This window comes from Pristiophorus japonicus, chromosome 14 (genome assembly GCF_044704955.1).
Source record: "Pristiophorus japonicus isolate sPriJap1 chromosome 14, sPriJap1.hap1, whole genome shotgun sequence".
NCBI classification, from domain to species: Eukaryota; Metazoa; Chordata; class Chondrichthyes; family Pristiophoridae; genus Pristiophorus; species Pristiophorus japonicus.
In genome coordinates, this window is record NC_091990.1 from 158,943,109 (window position 1) to 158,963,066 (window position 19,958).

The 19,958-nt window shown below is 46.1% G+C and overlaps 1 protein-coding gene across 6 annotated transcripts in view; it reads right to left on the reverse strand.

Annotated features, from left to right (window-relative positions):
• prmt3 (protein arginine methyltransferase 3) overlaps positions 1 to 19,958 on the reverse strand; it is a 323,649-nt gene that overhangs the window by 14,619 nt on the left and 289,072 nt on the right. Inside the window, exon 16 of one of the 6 annotated variants that reach the window (XM_070898648.1) lies at positions 11,616 to 11,665. The exons of the other annotated variants lie outside the window; for them this stretch is intronic. Coding sequence (XP_070754749.1) covers positions 11,631 to 11,665 — 35 coding nt within the window. The 3' untranslated portion in view covers positions 11,616 to 11,630. Of the gene's footprint in view, positions 1 to 11,615; positions 11,666 to 19,958 lie in introns of those variants that run through there. 6 annotated transcript variants of the gene reach the window in all.

The following is a 19,958-nucleotide window of genomic DNA, read 5'->3' on the forward strand; positions in this document are numbered from 1 at the left end:
CAAACCCAAGGCACAAGAGCGAATTACTCCCATCCGCGAACCCTCGACCATTCACCTCACTGTGAACAACACCTTCACGCATCTCCAGGAAGGACTATGTGGAGCTTTTCGGGTACCCGATTCCTTTTCTGCCGGAGCACCTCACTGAGTTAATAAAGACCGCTGAGCTCTCCCAGAAACATTTTTACACTTTAGAGCAAAAGACAGTGGAAGTGGGGGAGGAGATCAAGGGGGTTGTCTCGCCACCGTGGTGGGATATCGGTTTGAGTGTAGAGATTCCTCCCTGGATCCGCGTCTGTTCCCATGCATTAGTCATCATACAATTGTTGCTTGTGAGCTATTTTTTGTACACCAGCCGCAGGCGATGGAGCCAGATGCTCCGAATGCAGTGGGCAAGGGATGTTAGATCGACTCGGAGAGGTGTAATTGTTGACGATGGTTTCTCCCTGCCAAAACTTGTAATGTACCAAAGTTCTGTAAGCAAGTGTATTATATTCTGGCTATAATTTGGCGATGTGCGCTGTTGTAGTTTTTGTAATATGTCACCACCTGGGTGACGTGCGCGGTGATTTTTTTTTGGTAACGTCTTGTTGATCTTATGTGTGAAGAAGCCGTTTTCTTATGTTTTGACTCTGTAGAAGGGAACTGTGACATGCCAGAAGAGGTATAGTTCTGGGGTTTTAAAACGTGAAATCAGGGGAACAGCTTCACTTGTGGGAGACTTTTGCCTTTGCTCTCTTGTCGAGTGATGATTAATGGAAAGAAAAAGCATCTAACGGGGACTGAAGAGATTGCAATGTCTCTGTTTAAAGAATGGACTCAGTCGAGAATATTTTGTGGACTTTGTGGGTTTTTTTTCTCTGGGAGTACTTTCCCTGTGATGGGGTCACCATGTGCAGATACGTGAAAAGGCTGGTTTGTTAAAACTCCAGAGACCGCATGGCAGTTGGCTGTGACAAAGACCTGTCAGTCATCCAGAATGTAAGGGTTCGCCCTAGCAAAAGGAAAGGGGCTCAGATATCTGAGGCATGCATAAACTATTGGAAAACCATTCTAATATGCAAAGGCACTTCTCACCTCCATCTCAGAAGAGAAGCAGAACAATGGACCCACTAGCTTGGCCAGACCAAGAGGGGCCAGTTCTTCCCTACACAAAAGCCGAGAGATGTCCCAGACCCAGTGACATCAGTGCAATACACATGGGTCTAATGGCCCATCACCAACTAAGCACCGGAGTACTTAGAAGCAAAAGGATTTCAAAGATTGGCAGGAGAGGTAAAGGTAGCAGGACTCCTTTAAAGATAGACTCTTTTTCACCATTCTCTAGCATTCTGGAGCGTTCTCCAGCATTCGAGCTTTCCCCCTCTCTCTCTCTCTCTCTCTCTCTCTCCACTAAGACTGACGCGACAAGAAGGACCAGCTGAGTGATCGAGACCAACTGGTGAGCATGGTCGCGAGTGTCCCAAGCTGGTAACCAGAGCGCCAGGCGAGCTGTGTGGGGTGTAAAGGGCTTAGAGTTTTCTTGGAAGTGAAGCTTTTTCAGACTATTCTGGGGAGGGAGCTTCATGCGACTGGGTAATTCGCTGAAAGGGGGGAGTTAGACTCCACCATAACAACAAGGAAATTACTGCATTTCACCGGTCCTCAGTTTTGTACTGTATGTTGTTTTAACCTTGATTTTATTCTCCACAGAGACAGTGATTTCGTTTAGTAGTGCATGTTTTAGCCAGTGTATGCTAGACCAAATAAATGTGCGATTTTTCACCGAAGCATTCCTGTCCGTGACTTATTTCATTTACACTCTGAATAATAATTCCCGGGTATAGAATTCTCATAAGGCGGGTGCGATTCGAACCTTCCATCTAGCCATTGGGCTAGGATCAAAACTGCTTACAGATTAGAAAGCTGTTGCTTACTGCATCAATTGAGCTTTATGTAACTTGCAAGTGTTTGGATCAAACTCTCTATCCAGTGTCATCTCATTGGAACAACCTCTCTCACCATTGACAGATCGCTTCTGTCATCTCGAGTTCACCAGCCAACTATTCCATCAGCACGGTGCCCTTGAAAAAAATCTCACCTTGGTCCTCAGAATCCCAACACCAGCATCACCAACACCAACCTTCTCCGCAATCAACTGATACTGCAGAAGGCAGGCGGCATCAGTACCTGAGTACATTGCTGCCCGGGACGCCAGGGATGGCCTCACCATGGCCAGATTTTCTTCACGCTGTACACCCTAGCTGCCACATGATGCACCAAGTTGGCACCACCCCACACCAACACCAAAAAACATCCCTACGATGCCATTCCTTTCACTTTTATCACCATTGTCTCACCATTCACTGCAACTCACTACACCACTTCCAAGGTGTACACAAATCTGTCCAAGAACAGAGTGTTGAAAATAAAGATTTCAAATTTTGACAATACATTAGCAGAAACTTTACATGAACGTTGGTGAAAACACCCAAGTGCCTACCCTTGTGATTTGTTAATTGGTATGATTGGACTAGGATGAAGGTGAGTGTGAGGGGTGGCTGATGAGATGGGGAAGTGATACTGTAGATAGAGAGAGAGGGATGGGTGGAGGGGCAAAGTAAGTTGGTGTGAGTAAAGATGTGCAGGAGTAGGGTAAGGAAGGCAGAGTGATGGGGATGTAATGAGTGGCACAGCAGGATGAGGTTGAGTGTGGCTTTGCAGTAATGTTTTGTGATCTACTGAGATCATTGAAAGGTTTGCGCCACTGCAACCGAGTCCTCCTGACGATATTCCTGCTTGTGCCCTCCTGTGCAATGAGCAACAGGCTCGGTTGGTCTCCTGGGGAGGTCTCTTCAGCCCATTTGTAAGGGAAGAGAACCTCGCTGCATGCTGTGACTCCCTCCATAAGCATCTGGGGGTTGGGGGGGGGGGGGAGTGTCTTGGGAGAGTCAGGGTGCAGCCCTGCACCTCTATGCAGTGATCGTCAGTGTTTGCAGCAGCTCAATGCTGTAGAACACTGACAGCACAACTGTCAAAATTAATTTGGACATTGTCCATTTAAGGAAACCAACTGATGACGAGTCATCAAATGGCGTCACTAGACCCGCTTCCATTTAATTGGATGTAAACCTTGCTGGACGGGCTTAACAATCCCCATCAATGTAAAATCACTTCAACAGAGCGGGATGCAGCCAGCAGCGGATTTGAACCCCGCTATTGACCCCGGCCGCACTGAACCTGCCTCGATAGGTGAAATTGCAGCCCTAGTGACCACCTCTACTTTTCCCTCTTTAATCATATTATCTATAACGACTATTATTCAGGTTTTTCCCTGGCACAACCTTGAATGGGAGAAGCAGACACTCCTCTTTCTTTGACACCTGATCACGTGTGATACTGCAGATGGTATTTCAGCCAGCAGTTCATCCACTGACTCAGTGTAGCGAGACCATAAGTGTGGGCTGTTCTACCAGTTAGGTTACTGTTCCGCACCAGGCACAGTTGTACTAGTGTTAGTGAACGCAGTGCATCATGTAACCTTTTGGTGGGCCACCCATTTACTGACTGTGAACAGGAATGCTGTAACATCTCTTGTATCAAGTGCTTGCTGCATACCCGTGCCTCAAAACGGCCGAGTCGGCTCGACTAACAATTTCCCGCATTGTTCCCCGCATTACTACAGCTGGACTACTTGGGATCTCTTGCATCACCTGTAGGGGTTCTATTCTGCAGTGTACCCGTTGGCTCTCAGGGTTGTGGATCACACCCAGCTGGGTGGTTTTGACCTGGATGACCAGTGGGAAGAATCTGACCATGCATTTGGTCACCAGGATCCCTTGCTGTTTCACAGCGAGTAGCTAAACCATCTAACCACCTGAGGATCTGTAAACTGCTGGACAAACAACCATATCCTATCACCTGGAACCACTTCCAGAAATTGATCCCATAACAGCAATCAGCACAGCCTCTTTTCCCCCTCAAGCCACAATCTCCAAATCTCCTCTGGCTTTATAACTAATTACTAACACAAGCTTCTTTGTTCCACTTATGGTGGTTTGTTGATCATTGAAAAGTCCTGTGCTGTTCTCTTCTTTTATACTTGGTATCAGGTTAGATTTAGTGGCATTATTCAGCTGAGAATTGTGGGCTAGATCATCTTTGCCTTTATATAGGAGACTTGCGATTGATGTGCCTTCCACCACCAGCTCCACAGCTATTGATCCTTCCTTTTCCTATTCACAGAGCTTCTCTGTGCTGTCTCTATTTCTCCTGATACTCTATCTGGCCTCTGCACTGGTTCATTCTAATTAGCCATACAGCATGTCACCATACAGCATTCTCTTCTCCAGTTTCAGTACTTAAAGCTGGTTTGCCTGTTCCTTTGCTGTTTTCCCAACAGCTAAATGGGCTCATTTCAGCTCTCTATCTGCATTCTGTGCCCTTGTACACATTTTGGCTATCGCTATTTGTTACTGAACAGCTCAGTCTAAATGTAAAAAAGTTTGAATACCCTTTTGGTCTGTGAATGATATCTTTTCTCACTGTTGTCCTGCTCACAGTGTCAGCCAGTGGTTCAGTTGGTAGCACCTTTGTCTCTAAGTCAGAAGGTTGTGGGTTCAAGCCCCACTTCAGAGACGAGCGCAAAATTCTAGGTTGACACGAGTGCAGTACGGAGGGAGTGCTGCACTGCTGTCTTTCGGATAAGATATTAAACCGAGGCGCCGTCTGCCCTCTCAGATGGTCGTAAAAGATCCCATGGCACTATTTCAAGAAGAACAGGGGAGTTATTCCCAGTGACCTGGCCAATATTTATCCCTCAACCAAATCACTAAAGCAGATCATCTGGTCATTATCACATTACTGTTTGTGAGAGATTGCTGTGCGCAAATTGGCTGCTGCGTTTCCTACATTACAACAGTGACTACATTTCAAAAAGTGCTTCATTGGCTGTAAAGCCTTTTGGGACGTCCGGTGTTCATGAAAGGCACTATATAAATGCAAGTCCTTCTTTCTTTTTCACAGTTATATTCGTGGGTCTTAACTTTAGATATTCATCTGAGACCACTCCCACAGGTAAGCCCTAACTCCCTGTGACCCAGAGTGTGCTTCACCTCGTCGAGGAGGCAGGAGTCCGGAGCAGCGTCCGAGGCCTATAAAAGGCCCAGTCAGTGATTCGGAGAGGCAGTCGAGGAGGCGAGAGTCCGGGGCAGCGCCCGAGGCCTATAAAAGGCCCAGGCAGTGAGTCGGAGAGGTAGTCAAGGAGGCGAGAGTCTGGGGCAGCACCCGAGGCCTATAAAAGGCCCAGTCGGTGAGTCGGAGAGGCAGTCGAGGAGGCGGGAGTCCGGGGCAACATCCAAGGCCTATAGAAGGCCCAGTCGGTGAGTCGGAGGCAGTTGAGGAGGCGGGAGTCCGGGGCAGCGTCCGAGGCCTATAAAAGGCCCAGTCGGTGAGTCGGGAAGGCAGTCAAGGAGGCGGGAGTCCGGGGCAGTGTCAGGGGCCTATAAAAGGCCCAGTCGGTGAGTCGAGGAGGCAGTCGAGGAGGCGGGAGTCCGGGGCAGCGTCCGAGGCCGATAAAAGGCCCAGTCGGTGAATTGAGGAGGCAGTCGAGGAGGCGAGAGTCTGGGGCAGCATCCGAGGCCGATAAAAGGCCCAGTCGGTGAGTCGAGGAGGCGGGAGTCCGGGGCAGTGTCAGGGGCCTATAAAAGGCCCAGTCGGTGAGTCGAGGAGGCAGTCGAGGAGGCGGGAGTCCGGGGCAGTGTCAGGGGCCTATAAAAGGCCCAGTCGGTGAGTCGAGGAGGCAGTCGAGGAGGCGGGAGTCCGGGGCAGCGTCTGAGGCCTATAAAAGGCCCAGTCGGTGAGTCGAGGAGGCCCAGCCGGTGCAGCTGCAACGGGGAGGCAAAAAAGAAGTAGAAAGAAATTGAAAGGTGACGTCACAGCCAAAGGGGTAAGTGATTGGTAAGTAGTTTTTCTTTTTCTTTTCTATATCAGTAAGTAACTTTTAGCATTGTTGTTGCCAAATTAAGTAATATAAGGGTTAAGTCATGGAAGGACAGCTTGGACACGTGCTATGCTCCTTCTGTACGATGTGGGAAGTCAGGGACGCTTCCAGTGTCCCTGACAACTATGTGTGCAGGAAGTGTATCCACCTCCAACTGCGCGTGCACCGGAGCTGCGGCTGGATGAACTCTGGAGCATCCACAATGCTGAGAATGACGTGAATAGCACGTTTAGCGAGTTGGTCTTACAGCAGGAAAAGGGTACACAGCCAGATAGTAAATGAGTGACCAGCAGGAAGAGCAGTGCAAGGAAGGTAGTGCAGGGGTCCCCTGCGGTCAGCCCCCTGCAAAACAAATACATCACTTTGGGTACTGTTGAGAGGGATGACTCATCAGGGGGGAGCAGCAGCAGCCATGTTCATGGCACCGTGGGTGGTTCTGCTGCACAGGAGGGCAGGAAAAAGAGTGGGAGAGCTATTGTGATAGGGGATTCGATTGTAAGGGGAATAGATAGGCGTTTCTGCGGCCGCAACCGAGACTCCAGGATGGTATGTTGCCTCCCTGGTGCAAGGGTCAAGGATGTCTCAGAGTGGGTGCAGGACATTCTGAAAAGGGAGGGTGAACAGCCAGTTGTCGTGGTGCACATTGGTACCAACGATATAGGTAAAAAACGGGATGAGGTCCTACGAGACGAATTTAGGGAGCTAGGAGCTAAATTAAAAAGTAGAACCTCAAAAGTAGTAATCTCAGGATTGCTACCAGTGCCACGTGCTAGTCAGAGTAGGAATCGCAGGATAGCTCAGATGAATACGTGGCTTGAGGAGTGGTGCAGAAGGGAGGGATTCAAATTCCTGGGATATTGGAACCGGTTCTGGGGGAGGTGGGACCAGTACAAACCGGACGGTCTGCACCTGGGCAGGACCGGAACCAATGTCCTAGGGGGAGTGCTTGCTAGTGCTGTTGGGGAGGAGTTAAACTAACATGGCAGGGGGATGGGAACCTATGCAGGGAGACAGAGGGAAATAAAATGGAGGCAGAAGCAAAAGATAGAAAGAAGAATAGTAAAAGTGGAGGGCAGAGAAACCCAAGGCAAAAAACAAAAAGGGCCACATTACAGAAAAATTCTAAAGTGTGTTAAAAAGACAAGCCTGATGGCTCTGTGCCTCAATGCGAGGACTATTCGGAATAAGGTGGATGAATTAACTGCGCAGATAGCAGTTAACGGATATGATGTAATTGGCATCACGGAGACATGGCTCCAGGGTGACCAAGGCTGGGAACTCAACATCCAGGGGTATTCAACATTTAGCAAGGATAGGCAGAGAGGAAAAGGAGGCAGGGTGGCGTTGCTGGTCAAAGAGGAAATTAATGCAATTGTAAGGAGGGACATTAGCCTGGATGATGTGGAATCGGTATGGGTGGAGCTATGGAATTCCAAAGGGCAGAAAACACTAGTGGGAGTTGTGTACAGACCACCAAACAGTAGTAGTGAGGTTGGGGACTTCAAACAAGAAATAAGGGATGTGTGCAATAAAGGTACAGCAGTTATCATGGGCGACTTTAATCTACATATTGATTGGGCTAACCAAACTGGTAGCAATGCGGTGGAGGAGGATTTCCTGGAGTGTATTAGGGATGGTTTTCTAGACCAATATGTCGAGGAACCAACCAGGGAGCTGGCCATCCTAGACTGGGTAATGAGAAGGGACTAATTAGCAATCTTGTTGTGCGAGGCCCTTGGGGAAGAGTGACCATAATATGGTAGAATTCTTTATTAAGATGGAGAGTTAATTCGGAAACTAGGGTCCTGAACTTAAGGAAAGGTAACTTCGACGGTATGAGGCGTGAATTGGCTAGAGTAGACTGGCAAAGGATACTTAAAGGGTTGACGGTGGATAAGCAATGGCAAACATTTAAAGATCAGATGGATGAGCTTCAGCAATTGTACATTCCTGTCTGGAGTAAAAATAAAACGGGGAAGGTGGCTCAACCATGGCTAAAAAAGGAAATTAAGGATAGTGTTAAAGCCAAGGAAGAGGCATATAAATTGGCTAGAAAAAGCAACAAACCTGAGGACTGGGAGAAATTTAGAATTCAACAGAGGAGGACTAAGGGTTTAATTAAGAGGTGGAAAATAGAGTACGAGAGGAAGCTTGCAGGGAACATAAAAACTGACTGCAAAAGCTTCTATAAATATGTGAAGAGAAAAACATTAGTGAAGACAAACGTAGGTCCCTTGCAGTCAGATTCAGATGAATTTATAATGGGGAACAAAGAAATGGCAGACCAATTGAACCAATACTTCGGTTCTGTCTTCACGAAGGAAGACACAAATAACCTTCCGAATATACTAGGGGACAATGGGTCTAATGAGAAGGAGGAACTGAAGGATATCCTTATTAGGCGGGAAATTGTGTTAGGGAAATTGATGGGATTGAAGGCTGATAAATCCCCGGGGCATGATAGTCTGCATCCCAGAATACTTAAGAAAGTGGCCCTAGAAATAGTGGATGCATTGGTGATCATTTTCCAACAGTCTATCGACTCTGGATCAGTTCCTATGGACTGGAGGGTTGCTAATGTAACACCACTTTTTAAAAAAGGAGGGAGAGAGAAAACGGGTAATTATAGTCTGGTTAGCCTGACATCAGTCGTGGGGAAAATTTTGGAATCAGTCATTAAGGATGAAATAGCAGCGTATTTGGAAAGCAGTGACAGGATCGGACCAAGTCAGCATGGATTTATGAAAGGGAAATCATGCTTGACGTATCTTCTGGAGTTTTTTGAGGATGTAACTAGCAGAGTGGACAGGGGAGAAGTGGTGTATTTGGACTTTCAAAAGGCTTTTGACAAGGTCCTCCACAAGAGATTGGTGTGCAAAATCAGAGCGCATGGTATTAGGGGTAATGTACTGACGTGGCTCGAGAATTGGTTGGCAGACAGGAAGCAGAGAGTCGGGATAAACGGGTCCTTTTCAGAATGGCAGGCAGTGACTGGTGGAGTGCCGCAGGGCTCTGTGCTGGGACCCCAGCTCTTTACAATAAATATTAACGATTTAGATGAAAGAATTGAGTGTAATATCTCCAGGTTTGCGAATGACACTAAACTGGGTGGCGGTGTGAGCTGTGAGCAGGACGCTAAGAGGCTGCAGGGTGACTTGGACAGGTTAGATGAGTGGGCAAATGCATGGCAGATGCAGTATAATGTGGATAAATGTGAGGTTATCCATTTTGGGGGCAAAAACACGAAGGCAGAATATTATCTGAATGGCGGCAGATTAGGAAAAGGGGAGTTGCAACGAGACCTGGGTGTCATGGTTCATCAGTCACTGAAAGTGGGCTTACAGGTACAGCAGGCGGTGAAGGCGGCAAATGGTATGTTGGCCTTCATAGCTAGGGGATTTGAGTATAGGAGCAGGGAGGTCTTGCTGCAGTTGTACAGGGCCTTAGTGAGGCCTCACCTGGAATATTATGTTCAGTTTTGGTCTCCTAATCTGAGGAAGGACATTCTTGCTATTGAGGGAGTGCAGCGAAGGTTCATCAGACTGACTCCAGGGATGGCTGGACTATCATATGAGGAAAGACTGGATCAACTGGGCCTTTATACACTGGAGTTTAGAAGGATGAGAGGGTATCTCATAGAAACGTATAAGATTCTGTCGGGACTGGACAGGTTAGATGCGGGATGAATGTTCCCAATGTTGGGGAAGTCCAGAACCAGGGGACACAGTCTTAGGATAAGGGGTAGGCCATTTATGACTGAGATGAGGAGAAACTTCTTCACACAGAGAGTTGTTAACCTATGGAATTCCCTGCCGCAGAGAATTGTTGATGTCAGTTCATTGGATATATTCAAGAGAGAGTTTGATATAGCCCTTACGGCTAAGGGGATCAAGGGGTATGGAGAGAAAGCAGGAAAGGAGTACTGAGGGAATGATCAGCCATGATCTTATTGAATGGCGATGCATGCTCGAGGGGCCGAATGGCCTACTCCTGCACCTAGGTTCTATGTTTCCTGCCCATCATCTAGGTCACTTGTAGACATCGAAGGATTGAACAGTGAATCCTCTTAATGTACTTCAACTTGCTGCTTATATCATACGCCTTCATGTAGTTTTCCTCAATTTCAGAAGGTAGTAGAATAAACACTTCACTATATTATTACTTAGGCTTCATTGAACAGCAAATCACAGGGCAGTGTATAAACTCCAACTTCTCCAAAATGCAGCTGCCTGCCCCACACCAAGTCACTTCCCCCATCATCTCTCCTTGCCAGCCTCCACTAACTCCCAATGTAACAAGTTCAAAATCCTTGTTCTCAGTTACAAATCCCTCTGTGGCCTCATTATACCCTACTTCTGCAACTTTCTCTAACCCTACATCACAGCCTCCGCTCTTTGGTTCTTTAGCTCTGGGATCCTGCACAGTCCCTCCACTCTAGCTACACCACCCATGACACTGCTTTCAGCCATATTAGTCGTAGTCTCTGCAACTGCCTCACTGACCCCTTCCGCCTCGCTATTTCTCTCACCATCCTCTAAAAACCTCCTCAAAATCAATCTTGTCGGCTGTGCTTTTGTTCACCTCTCCCAACTCTTCCAACACTTCTCAGCTTTTTTTCCTTCTGTGTAGCGCCGTAGAACATTTATGGCATTAAAGGTGTCATATAAATGCAAGTTGCTACTACTGTTGTTCATCACAACATTTATAATTTATACTTAACTCTTTTTACATCAATAAAATAAATCAAAGTACATCAGAGACCCATTGTCTACAATCCTTAACCAATAGTAGTGCTATTCAGTGAGACCTGCTTTGTGGGTAACCACTACATCCCATGAGATCCTAACAATTATCCTCTGTGCAACAGATTGAACAGTTTTCGATAAAAAGACTTGCATTTATCTACCTTTCACGATCACCAGACGTCTCAAAGTGTTTTACAGCCAATTAAATAGTGTAATCACTGTCGTAATGTGGGAAACGTGACAGCCAACTTGCACAGAGCAAACTCCCACAAAAGGCAATGCGATAATGACTAGATAATCTGGTTTTTGTTTTGTTGATTGAGGGATAAATATTGGCCAGGACTTTGGGAATAACTCCTCTGTTTTTCTTCGAAATAGTGCCATGGGATCCTTTCCGTCCACCTGAGAGAGCAGACGGGGCCTCAGTTTAACGTCTCATTCAAAAGACGGCACCTCTGACAGTGCAGCACTCCCTCGGCATTGCACAGAAGTATCAGCCTAGATTTATGTGCTCAAGTTTCCTGGAGTGGGACTGGAACCGACAACCTTCTGACTCAGAGGCGAGTGTGCTACCCACTGAGCCACAGCTGGCACTGAGATAGTAGCTGTCTGGTTCTTTGGCTGGGGCAGTCTCCATTCACGGTCACATTTGGAGTTCTGGGTTCATCGGCCACAGCAAAAAATGGTAACTTAAATGTCGTAACAAACATCCATTAATTATGATCATATGACAAAATGAAATAGTGACCCTTGAAATTTGTTTGCCCCAGTTGGTAGGACAGATACATAAAATGAAATTCTGGTACTGTAAAATTCCACAGATCTTTGTTTACAAGTCTATTGGCAATGCAACATCACCATTTGCCACCATCATCAGTTTTAATTAAATGCATCATGTAAAATTTCTACCGTGTCTGTATCGCTTTACTGTGACTTCCGCCTGAAATGAAAAACAAAATGCAATTCATACAAGCAAATTATATGCACTATTACTGCTTATAAACAGATGGCTATCAGAATCATATGGGGACAACAAAATACATACCAGCGAGCAAGAGTCTGCTGAGATAATTGCTTAATTATCGTAGGATAATGAATTACTTTTAACTCCTTGCGGAAGCTTTTTTCATAGTTTTGTATAATTTGAACCCCCTAATGTAGCAATATGTTGTTCGAAATCACTTAAAAGCCATTACAGTGAATCAGTTTACCACAGATAGTGCAACAAATCTTCTCCTACAAATCTTCTGCTTCTGATGTTTCAATGAGAACATAGATCATTGGCGGCGAGGAAGATTGAGAAGAGGGTTGGAGCAATGACGCAGCCCTGTTTGACCCCGGTCCGGACGTGGATTGGGTCTGTAATGGATCCATTGGTAAGGATCACGGCCTGCATGTCGTCGTGAAGCAGGCGAAGGATGTTGACAAACTTTTGGGGGCATCCGAAACGGAGGAGGACGCTCCATAGACCCTCACGGTGGACAGTGTCACAGGCCTTTGCAAGATCGAAAAAGGCCATGTATAAGGGCTGGCGCTGCTCCCTGCATTTTTCCTGCAGCTGTCGCGTTGCAAAGATCATGTCCGTTGTGCCCCGTAGGGGATGAATTCCGCACTGAGATTGTGGCAGGAGCTCCTCGGCCACAGGGAGAAGACGTTTGAGGAGAACTCTAGCGACAACTTTCCCAGTGGCTGATAGCAGGGAGATTCCCCCTTAGTTGCCGCAGTCGGACTTGTCCCCTTTTTAAAAAATGATCACAATCACTGCATCTCTGAGATCTCCCGGCATACTCTCCTCCCTCCAGATGAGAGAGATGAGGTCATATATCCACGCCAACAGCGCCTCTCTGCCATACTTTAGCGCCTCAGCAGGGATTCCATCCGCAGCCGTAGTCTTGTTATTCTTGAGTTGTTTTATGGCTTTGCCTACCTTGTGCAATGTAGGAATTTCACTGAGTTGGTGGCGGGTCGCATGCTGTGGGATGGAGTCGAGAATACTCGCGTCAAAGGCAGAGTCTCGATTGAGGAGATCTTCAAAGTGTTCCTTCCAGCGGGCCCTGACAGCCTCGGTGTCCTTGATAAGTATGTTTCCGCCACACAGCACTGCCCTCCAATCATCAAGATTCACGACGCGGCCCTCGACACCGTGGATCATTTCCCATATCTTGGGAGCCTCTCATCAACAAAGGCAGACATTGATGCGGAGGTTCAACATCACCTCCAGTGCGCCAGTGCAGCCTTTGGCCGCCTGAAGAAAAGATTGTTCGAAGACCAGGCCCTTAAATCTACCACCAAGCTCATGGTCTACAGGGCTGTAGTAATACCCACCCTCCGTATGGATCTGAGGCATGGACGATGTATAAAAGGCATCTCAAGTCACTGGAAATATATCACCAACGATGTCTCCGCAAGATCCTGCAAATCCCCTTGGAGGACAGGCGCACCAACACCAGTGTCCTCGCCCAGGCTAACATCCCCAGTATTGAAGTACTGACTACACTCGATCAGCTTTGCTGGACACAGTTCGCATGCCAGATACGAGACTCCCTAAGCAAATGCATTATGCGGAGCTCCTTCATGGTAAACGAGCCAAAGGTGGGTCGCGGAAATGTTACAAGGACACCCTCAAAGCCTCCATGGTAAAGTGCGACATCACCACCGACACCTGGACTGGGAGACCCTGGCCGAAGACCGCCCAAGGTGGAGAAAGTGTATCTGGGAGGGTGTTGAGCTCTTAGAGTCTCAACGCAAAGAGCATGAAGAGGTCAAGCGCAGGCAGCGGAAGGAGCATGCGGCAAACCAGCCCCACCCACCCTACCCTCGACGAATGTCTGTCCCACCTGTAACAGGGTCTGTGGCTCTCGTATCGGACTGTTCAGCCATCAAAGAACTCACTTTGGGAGTGGAAGCAAGTCTTCCTCGATTCCGAGGGACTGCCTATGATGATGATGATGATGAGGAGGAGCGAAGTGAACATCTTAACTTTAGTATTTGGCACAACTGGAAATTTCCCCTCTTATATTATGTTTTGACACTCATGAAAATGTTTCAACTCCATACATTATCATAATAATTTGAACATGCTTTGTGATACCTTTCTGGGTTTGTCATTGTTACAAAATGTGCTTTGCTGCATAGGCTGGAATGTCCAAGTTGTGATCCCTGGAACATGCCGAGTTGCTTGACCTCATCATCATAGGCAGTTCCTCGAAATTGAGGAAGACTTGCTTCCACCTCAAAAGTGAGTTCTCAGGTGACTGAACAGTTCAATATGGGAATTACAGTCTGTCACAGGTGGGAAGACAGTCGTTGGAGGAAAGGGTGGGTGGGGAGTCTGGTTTGCTGCACATTCCTTCCGCTACCTGCGCTTGTTTTCTGCATACTCTCGGCGACGAGACTCGAGGTGCTCAGCGCCCTCCTGGATGCACTTCCTCTACTTAGGGCGATCTTTGGCCAGGGACTCCCAGGTATCGGTGGGGATGTTACACTTCATCAAGGCGGCTTTGAAGGTGTCCTTGAAATGTTTCCTCTGCCCACCTGGGGCTCGCTTGCCGTGTAGGAGTTCCGAGTAGAGCGCTTGCTTTGGGAGTCTTGTGTCGGGCATGCGAACAACATGGCCTGCCCAATGGAGCTGGTCGAGTATGGTCAGTGCTTCGATGCTGGCCTGATCGAGGATGCTAATGTTAGTGCGTCTGTCCTCCCAGGGGATTTTCAGGATCTTGCGGAGACATCGTTGGTGGTATTTCTCCAGCGAGTTGAGGCTTCTACTGTATATGGTCCCCATCTCTGAGCCATACAGGAGGGCGGGTATCACTACAGCCCTGTAGACCATAAGCTTGGTGCCAGATTTGAGGGTCTGATCTTCGAACACTCTCTTCCTCAGGCAGCCAAAGGCTGCGCTGGCACAACTGGGGCAGCAGCAACGGCAGTACAATTGTCCTCAATTGGGTTAGGGATGAGCGAGGGGGAATCCACCAGGCCTCCTAGATTTCAATGTAGCAAAACGTACTGGAAGTGTGGACTGGGCTCAGCTGGGATGCACCCATGCTGAAGTTCACAGCCAACGCTCATGCAAGGAGATGAAGCATCCCCATGTGACAGTGCATCAGCGTGTAATTGGTATCTTCAGGAGTGGATGGGAGAAATAAAATTCTAAGTTTAAAAAAATAACTTCACCAATGTTACTTTGATTTCGGTTATACTGCAGCTCTGTATGTGGGCTCATTATCTCAATAAATTCTAATGTACAGAGAGACACGAGTTTAAAAAAAAATTGATGAGTGCATAGATGAATATTTTGTAGTTCTCTTAATTTCTCTAATTCCAACTAGCGTCGACCTCTGGAATGAGTTTCTGGATTTTGCAATGAGTGTGGATTCTCTGCAAACATTCAAAAGTGGACAGGTTCGTGACTGTGGCTAGCATCACTTCAAGTACAAGGTAGGTGAGCTATTGGGGGATGTCTCCCCCAGTCACGGTGCTTTCCTGGAACTTGTATGATTGCCCTCAAGGGTTGGAGAGGATTTTCACAGAGTTTCTACCCCAGAATTGACTTAGGGTTTTTTCTCTGTTATTCGCTTCTCAGGAGATTGCATGGCTGATTGGTTGGGGGAGGGGGGTGTTGGAAGAGAGAGATGCGAGGAGTTACTGTGTCATAAATTGCACCATGATAGTGTGGGACAGCCTTGATGGGGCCAGTTGTGTTTTCCAGTCCTTCGTTTTAATATGTCCGTATGAACATTAGAAATGCGTACAACTTTGGCGTTTGGTAGCAATTGCACTAAAACATTCAGCTTAATTGGGCTTGAGGTTCTTCGAACTTTAAATGGAATTTCAGATTTCCCATCAACAAATCTGCATTTGGCAGCTGCACATTGATGAAATTCATTTTTAAAGTCAGCCTGGAAGTCAGAGCTCAAGCGATGAGTAACAAAAGAGGGCAATGTCTCCTGTGAATTAAGATCGTGGTGAGATTAGATAATTCCTAAGTGACAGAATTACTCGTAAGATAGTCAGCTTTGTGACACGAAGCTTTCATATGACAAAATGTAGGTACTTAGCATTCAGTTTATTACACTTGGGCGTCAATTATTTTTGGTTTTCTTTTCAAATTGACATAACATTAAAAAAAAATTAGCACAGAAACTTTCAATTAAATTCTTGCTATGCTATCCAACGTATGTGTGCATGTCTGGACAACACTGGGTTTCACAGAAATGTTGTCTAGAGTCAAATAGCTCAACAGTCAGTGTCGAGGCTCACACAGGAAGAATGGGCATTTCTACAAGGAACCTGGGGACCAATGGCTCTCAGGACGAGCCACCTTGTTTACAAGAGAAGGAGCAAAGGGAAAATTTTGAAGGGGAAACATGGACTAATAGCAACTCTGACAAAGAGGCCATTTCAGTTGTTGACTGCAAGCGAATGATAAATGTCTTTAGATTTCATGAAGGAAATCAGCATCATGGAGAATTAATGAAAGCAATACATCAGTAAGGAGATGTGTTAGTTAAAGCTTCACAGTAGTAATTTATATGTAGTGCTTGAAACATGAAGATTGCTTTGAAAAAATACATTACAAAACTAATAGTCATTAAGAGATGATTTAAACTGTGATATCATCGTATGGTAATCAGTGCATAAGTCACATCACTGTTATAGGACACCTGAGTTGAGAACATACAAGATCCGATAAGCATTTTGATGTCCGATATAGTTGATCTCTTTCCATTAATTCTGTAATAATATTTAAACGTTATCTCATTATTGCTTTGTATCTATCATGGCTAAATATATGGGATACAAAAACTGGTTCTAAACTGAAGTGTTGGTGTGGATTATGTATCCAAGTCTCTGGAGTGAAACTTGAACCCACAACTTTCTGACTAGAGGTGAGAGTGCTACTGAGACCCAGCTGATAAGATTTTGCTGTGTGCAATTGACTTGGTTTGTCTGCATGCAACAGCCACTAAACTTCAACAGTAATTCGTTAGCTGTGAAGTGCTTTGGAACATCCTGATGAAGTTATGTTTTTAGGTCTTTACTCAAAATAGATATTGAGGTAGTGGTAAATCCTGAATTGGTTAAAAGCAAGGCGGAAGATATTATAATAATAAAAGGAATGTATTGGAGAAGTTATTTAAGGTAAAGGAGGACAATGTGCTGGGACCTGACAGGATACGTGCAAAGATTTTGAGATAAATGGGGGAAGAAATAGGGGAGGCCCCTGAAGTTGCAGGGTAGAATTTCCTGCAGCTATGTAATTGGTAGGATGCGCTCGAATTTGCTTCCGCTCACATGCGGACTTTGTCAACGTCAATTTACGCTTAAATTTCCTGTGCACCTAATTTGACTATGCTGGAATGTAAATAAACAGCGGCCCCGAAATTGGTGGCTTTACCGCCCACTGCCGCCGAGTTTTTTCACCGCCCTCGCCTCGGTGACAGATTCCTCTTGGCCTGATGCCGACGGGAGGGGAGTACTGCTGGGACCACCCGCTGACGGCCAAGTCGCATAAGTGACCTCCCGCCCACCGAGCTGCGATATTGGTGCAGGCTGGTGTCTGCGGGAGTCAGCGGCAGCAGGGGGAAGGAGCGCTACGTGGAGGCAGGCCTAACCCCGACGGTAAGTACGAAGACCCACAAAAAAAGGTTAGTGAACATGTTTTAATTTTTTTCTTTCAGCGTTTTACCTGTATGGGGTCCCTTGAAGGTGTTCCGGTGGTTTTTTTTGTGAAGATTTTTATTTTTTAGTGTTTCCCCCCCCTCCCTGGGCCCGACTCAATCCTCGGCGGCATTTTGGCGAGGATTGCATTTGCCGCCGAGATTGAGAGCTCCCGCCCGCTGCCGCCCAGATTGACGGCGTAAGCCGTCATTTTGCCACCCTTCTTTTTGAAGGATCTTTCTGGCAAAGTACCGCCCAGTCTCTCGGCGGCCCTTGGCTCTGACCAAGTTCGGGCCCAGTGTGATTTAAATGTAACAAAGTAATGCCCTCTGCTTCCTTGATATATCAAATGGTTCCAATGTTGTTCCAACTCATTGAAATTGGATTTTGAAAGTAACGCATTATCACACTGCACAATATCATGAATTAATTAATTAAATTGTTAAAACAAGCAGTGAATTAAAGGTGATACTTTTAAGTTTGTACTATGTAAAATTTCAAAACTTATAGGTCAGGGATACTTGGCTTTGCTGAATGTGCAATAATCCATTCTCAAATGTAAAACTGTACCTTGTCTTTACCTTTATTTGTACCTCATCAAATTAATTACCAAGTATTTTAATTAAATTCTGGATACGGCAACACACTGGGGTATCTAAGTGCTAATTTTTCACTTCAAATGAACAGCTACTGATCTCCCATTGGAAGCCTATGCCCAAATGGAAAGAAAAGTATACAGTAATATTCATTTAATTAAATATAAACATAAGTGAAAGTACAGAGCAATTATGGAGGAAATATGTATTTATAATCATAATGTTTCTAGTTTGTATGATGGATTATGATTAAGGTATTCAAATTTAAAGTTTTATACAATACTGTCCCTTCATGAATTGAAATATCAAATGATATAACTATGTAAAGTTTTATTGTAGCATATACAAGTCCAAACTAAACATATGCTAAAATGCATTCAGTAAAAATCAAAGTAAGGCTTATAATTTTTCAGATTATGCCTTAAATTAAACATCTTTAATTGTAAACCTAATTAGAGTTGTATATTGTTTTGAGTTAATAGCTACATTGATGTATGGTTTTTCATGATATTTATGTTGAACTCCAGATCATTAATTTGAAGTTTAGTTGTCCACGATTGCCTTTACTCTAACCCTTTGTATTCCTCCTGGGGCTGTAAATCTGATAATCATCATCATTGGCAGTCCTTTGAAATCGAGGAAGACTTGCTTCCACTCTAAAAGTGAGTTCTCAGGTGACTGTACAGTCCAATACGGGAACTACAGTATATGGTCCATGTCTCTGAGCCATACAGGAGTGGCGGGTATCACTACAGCCCTGTAGATCATAAGCGTGATGCTAGATTTGAGGGCCTGATCTTCAAACACTCTTCCTCAGGTGGCCGAAGGCTGCGCTGGCGCACTGGAGGCGGTGTTGAACCTCATCGTCGATGTCTGCCCTTGCTGATAATAGGCGCCCGAGGTATGGAAAGTGGTCCACGTTGTCCAGGGCCGCGCCATGGATTTTGATGACGCAGTGCTGTGCGGCAGGGTCAGGTTGATGGAGGACCTTTGCCTTACGGATGTTTAGTGTAAGGCCCATGCTTTCGTACGCCTCAGTGAAGATGTTGATGATTACTTAGGAGTTCAGCCTCTGAATGCGCGCAGACGCAAGCGTCGTCCGCGGAATGTAGTTCGACGACAGAGGATGGGACAGTCTTGGATCTGGCCTGGAGGCGATGAAGGTTGAACAGGTTCCCACTGGTTCTATAAACTTAGTTCCACTCCAGCGGGGAGCTTGTTAAGTGTGAAGTGGAGCATTGCAGCGAGGAAGATCGAGAAGAGGGTTGGCGCGATGATGCAGCTCTGCTTGACCCCGGTTGATTAGGTCTGTGGTGGATCCGTTGGTCAGGATCACAGCTTGCAGTTGCTCTGGCAGCTGCATCTACCTCCTCCCCACTCTGCAACATCCGTCAAAAACCCTGCCAGGGATGGTAAATATCGACAGGTCAGGTAGCATCTGTGGAGAGAGGAACAGAGGTAACATTTCACGTCGATGACCTTTTGTCAGAACTGGGATGAAAGGTCATTGACCTGAAGCGTTAACTCTGTTTTTCTCTCCATAGATGCTGCCTGACCCGCTGAGTATTTCCAGTTGCTTTTATTTCAAATTTCCAGCTTCCGTGGTATATTGCTTTTGTATGGTAAACATCTACGCTACACGGAACGGCTTCCCTGCCGTGCAAACTAAGTAGCAAAATTATTGCTTCGTTATTTTGCTCTTCCTCTTTAGCTTCTTATAACATCTAGAACTGGCCACTCTTGACATCAAAATGGTTGCGGTATTTAGGACCTGAGTGGAACACTTATAACGAAGTCCAATACAACACCAAAGGCTAAAGATTTGGACAGTGGTGTTTTTCAGATTTCTTCCAAAACCTGCACCCATCTGGAATTTAAATGCAATTTTATTTTCTCTCCAATTCATTTGGCAAAGACGAAGCAGATGTATGGGATTTGGGTTTGAATTTTAATTACAGTGAATACCTGGTGCGTAAG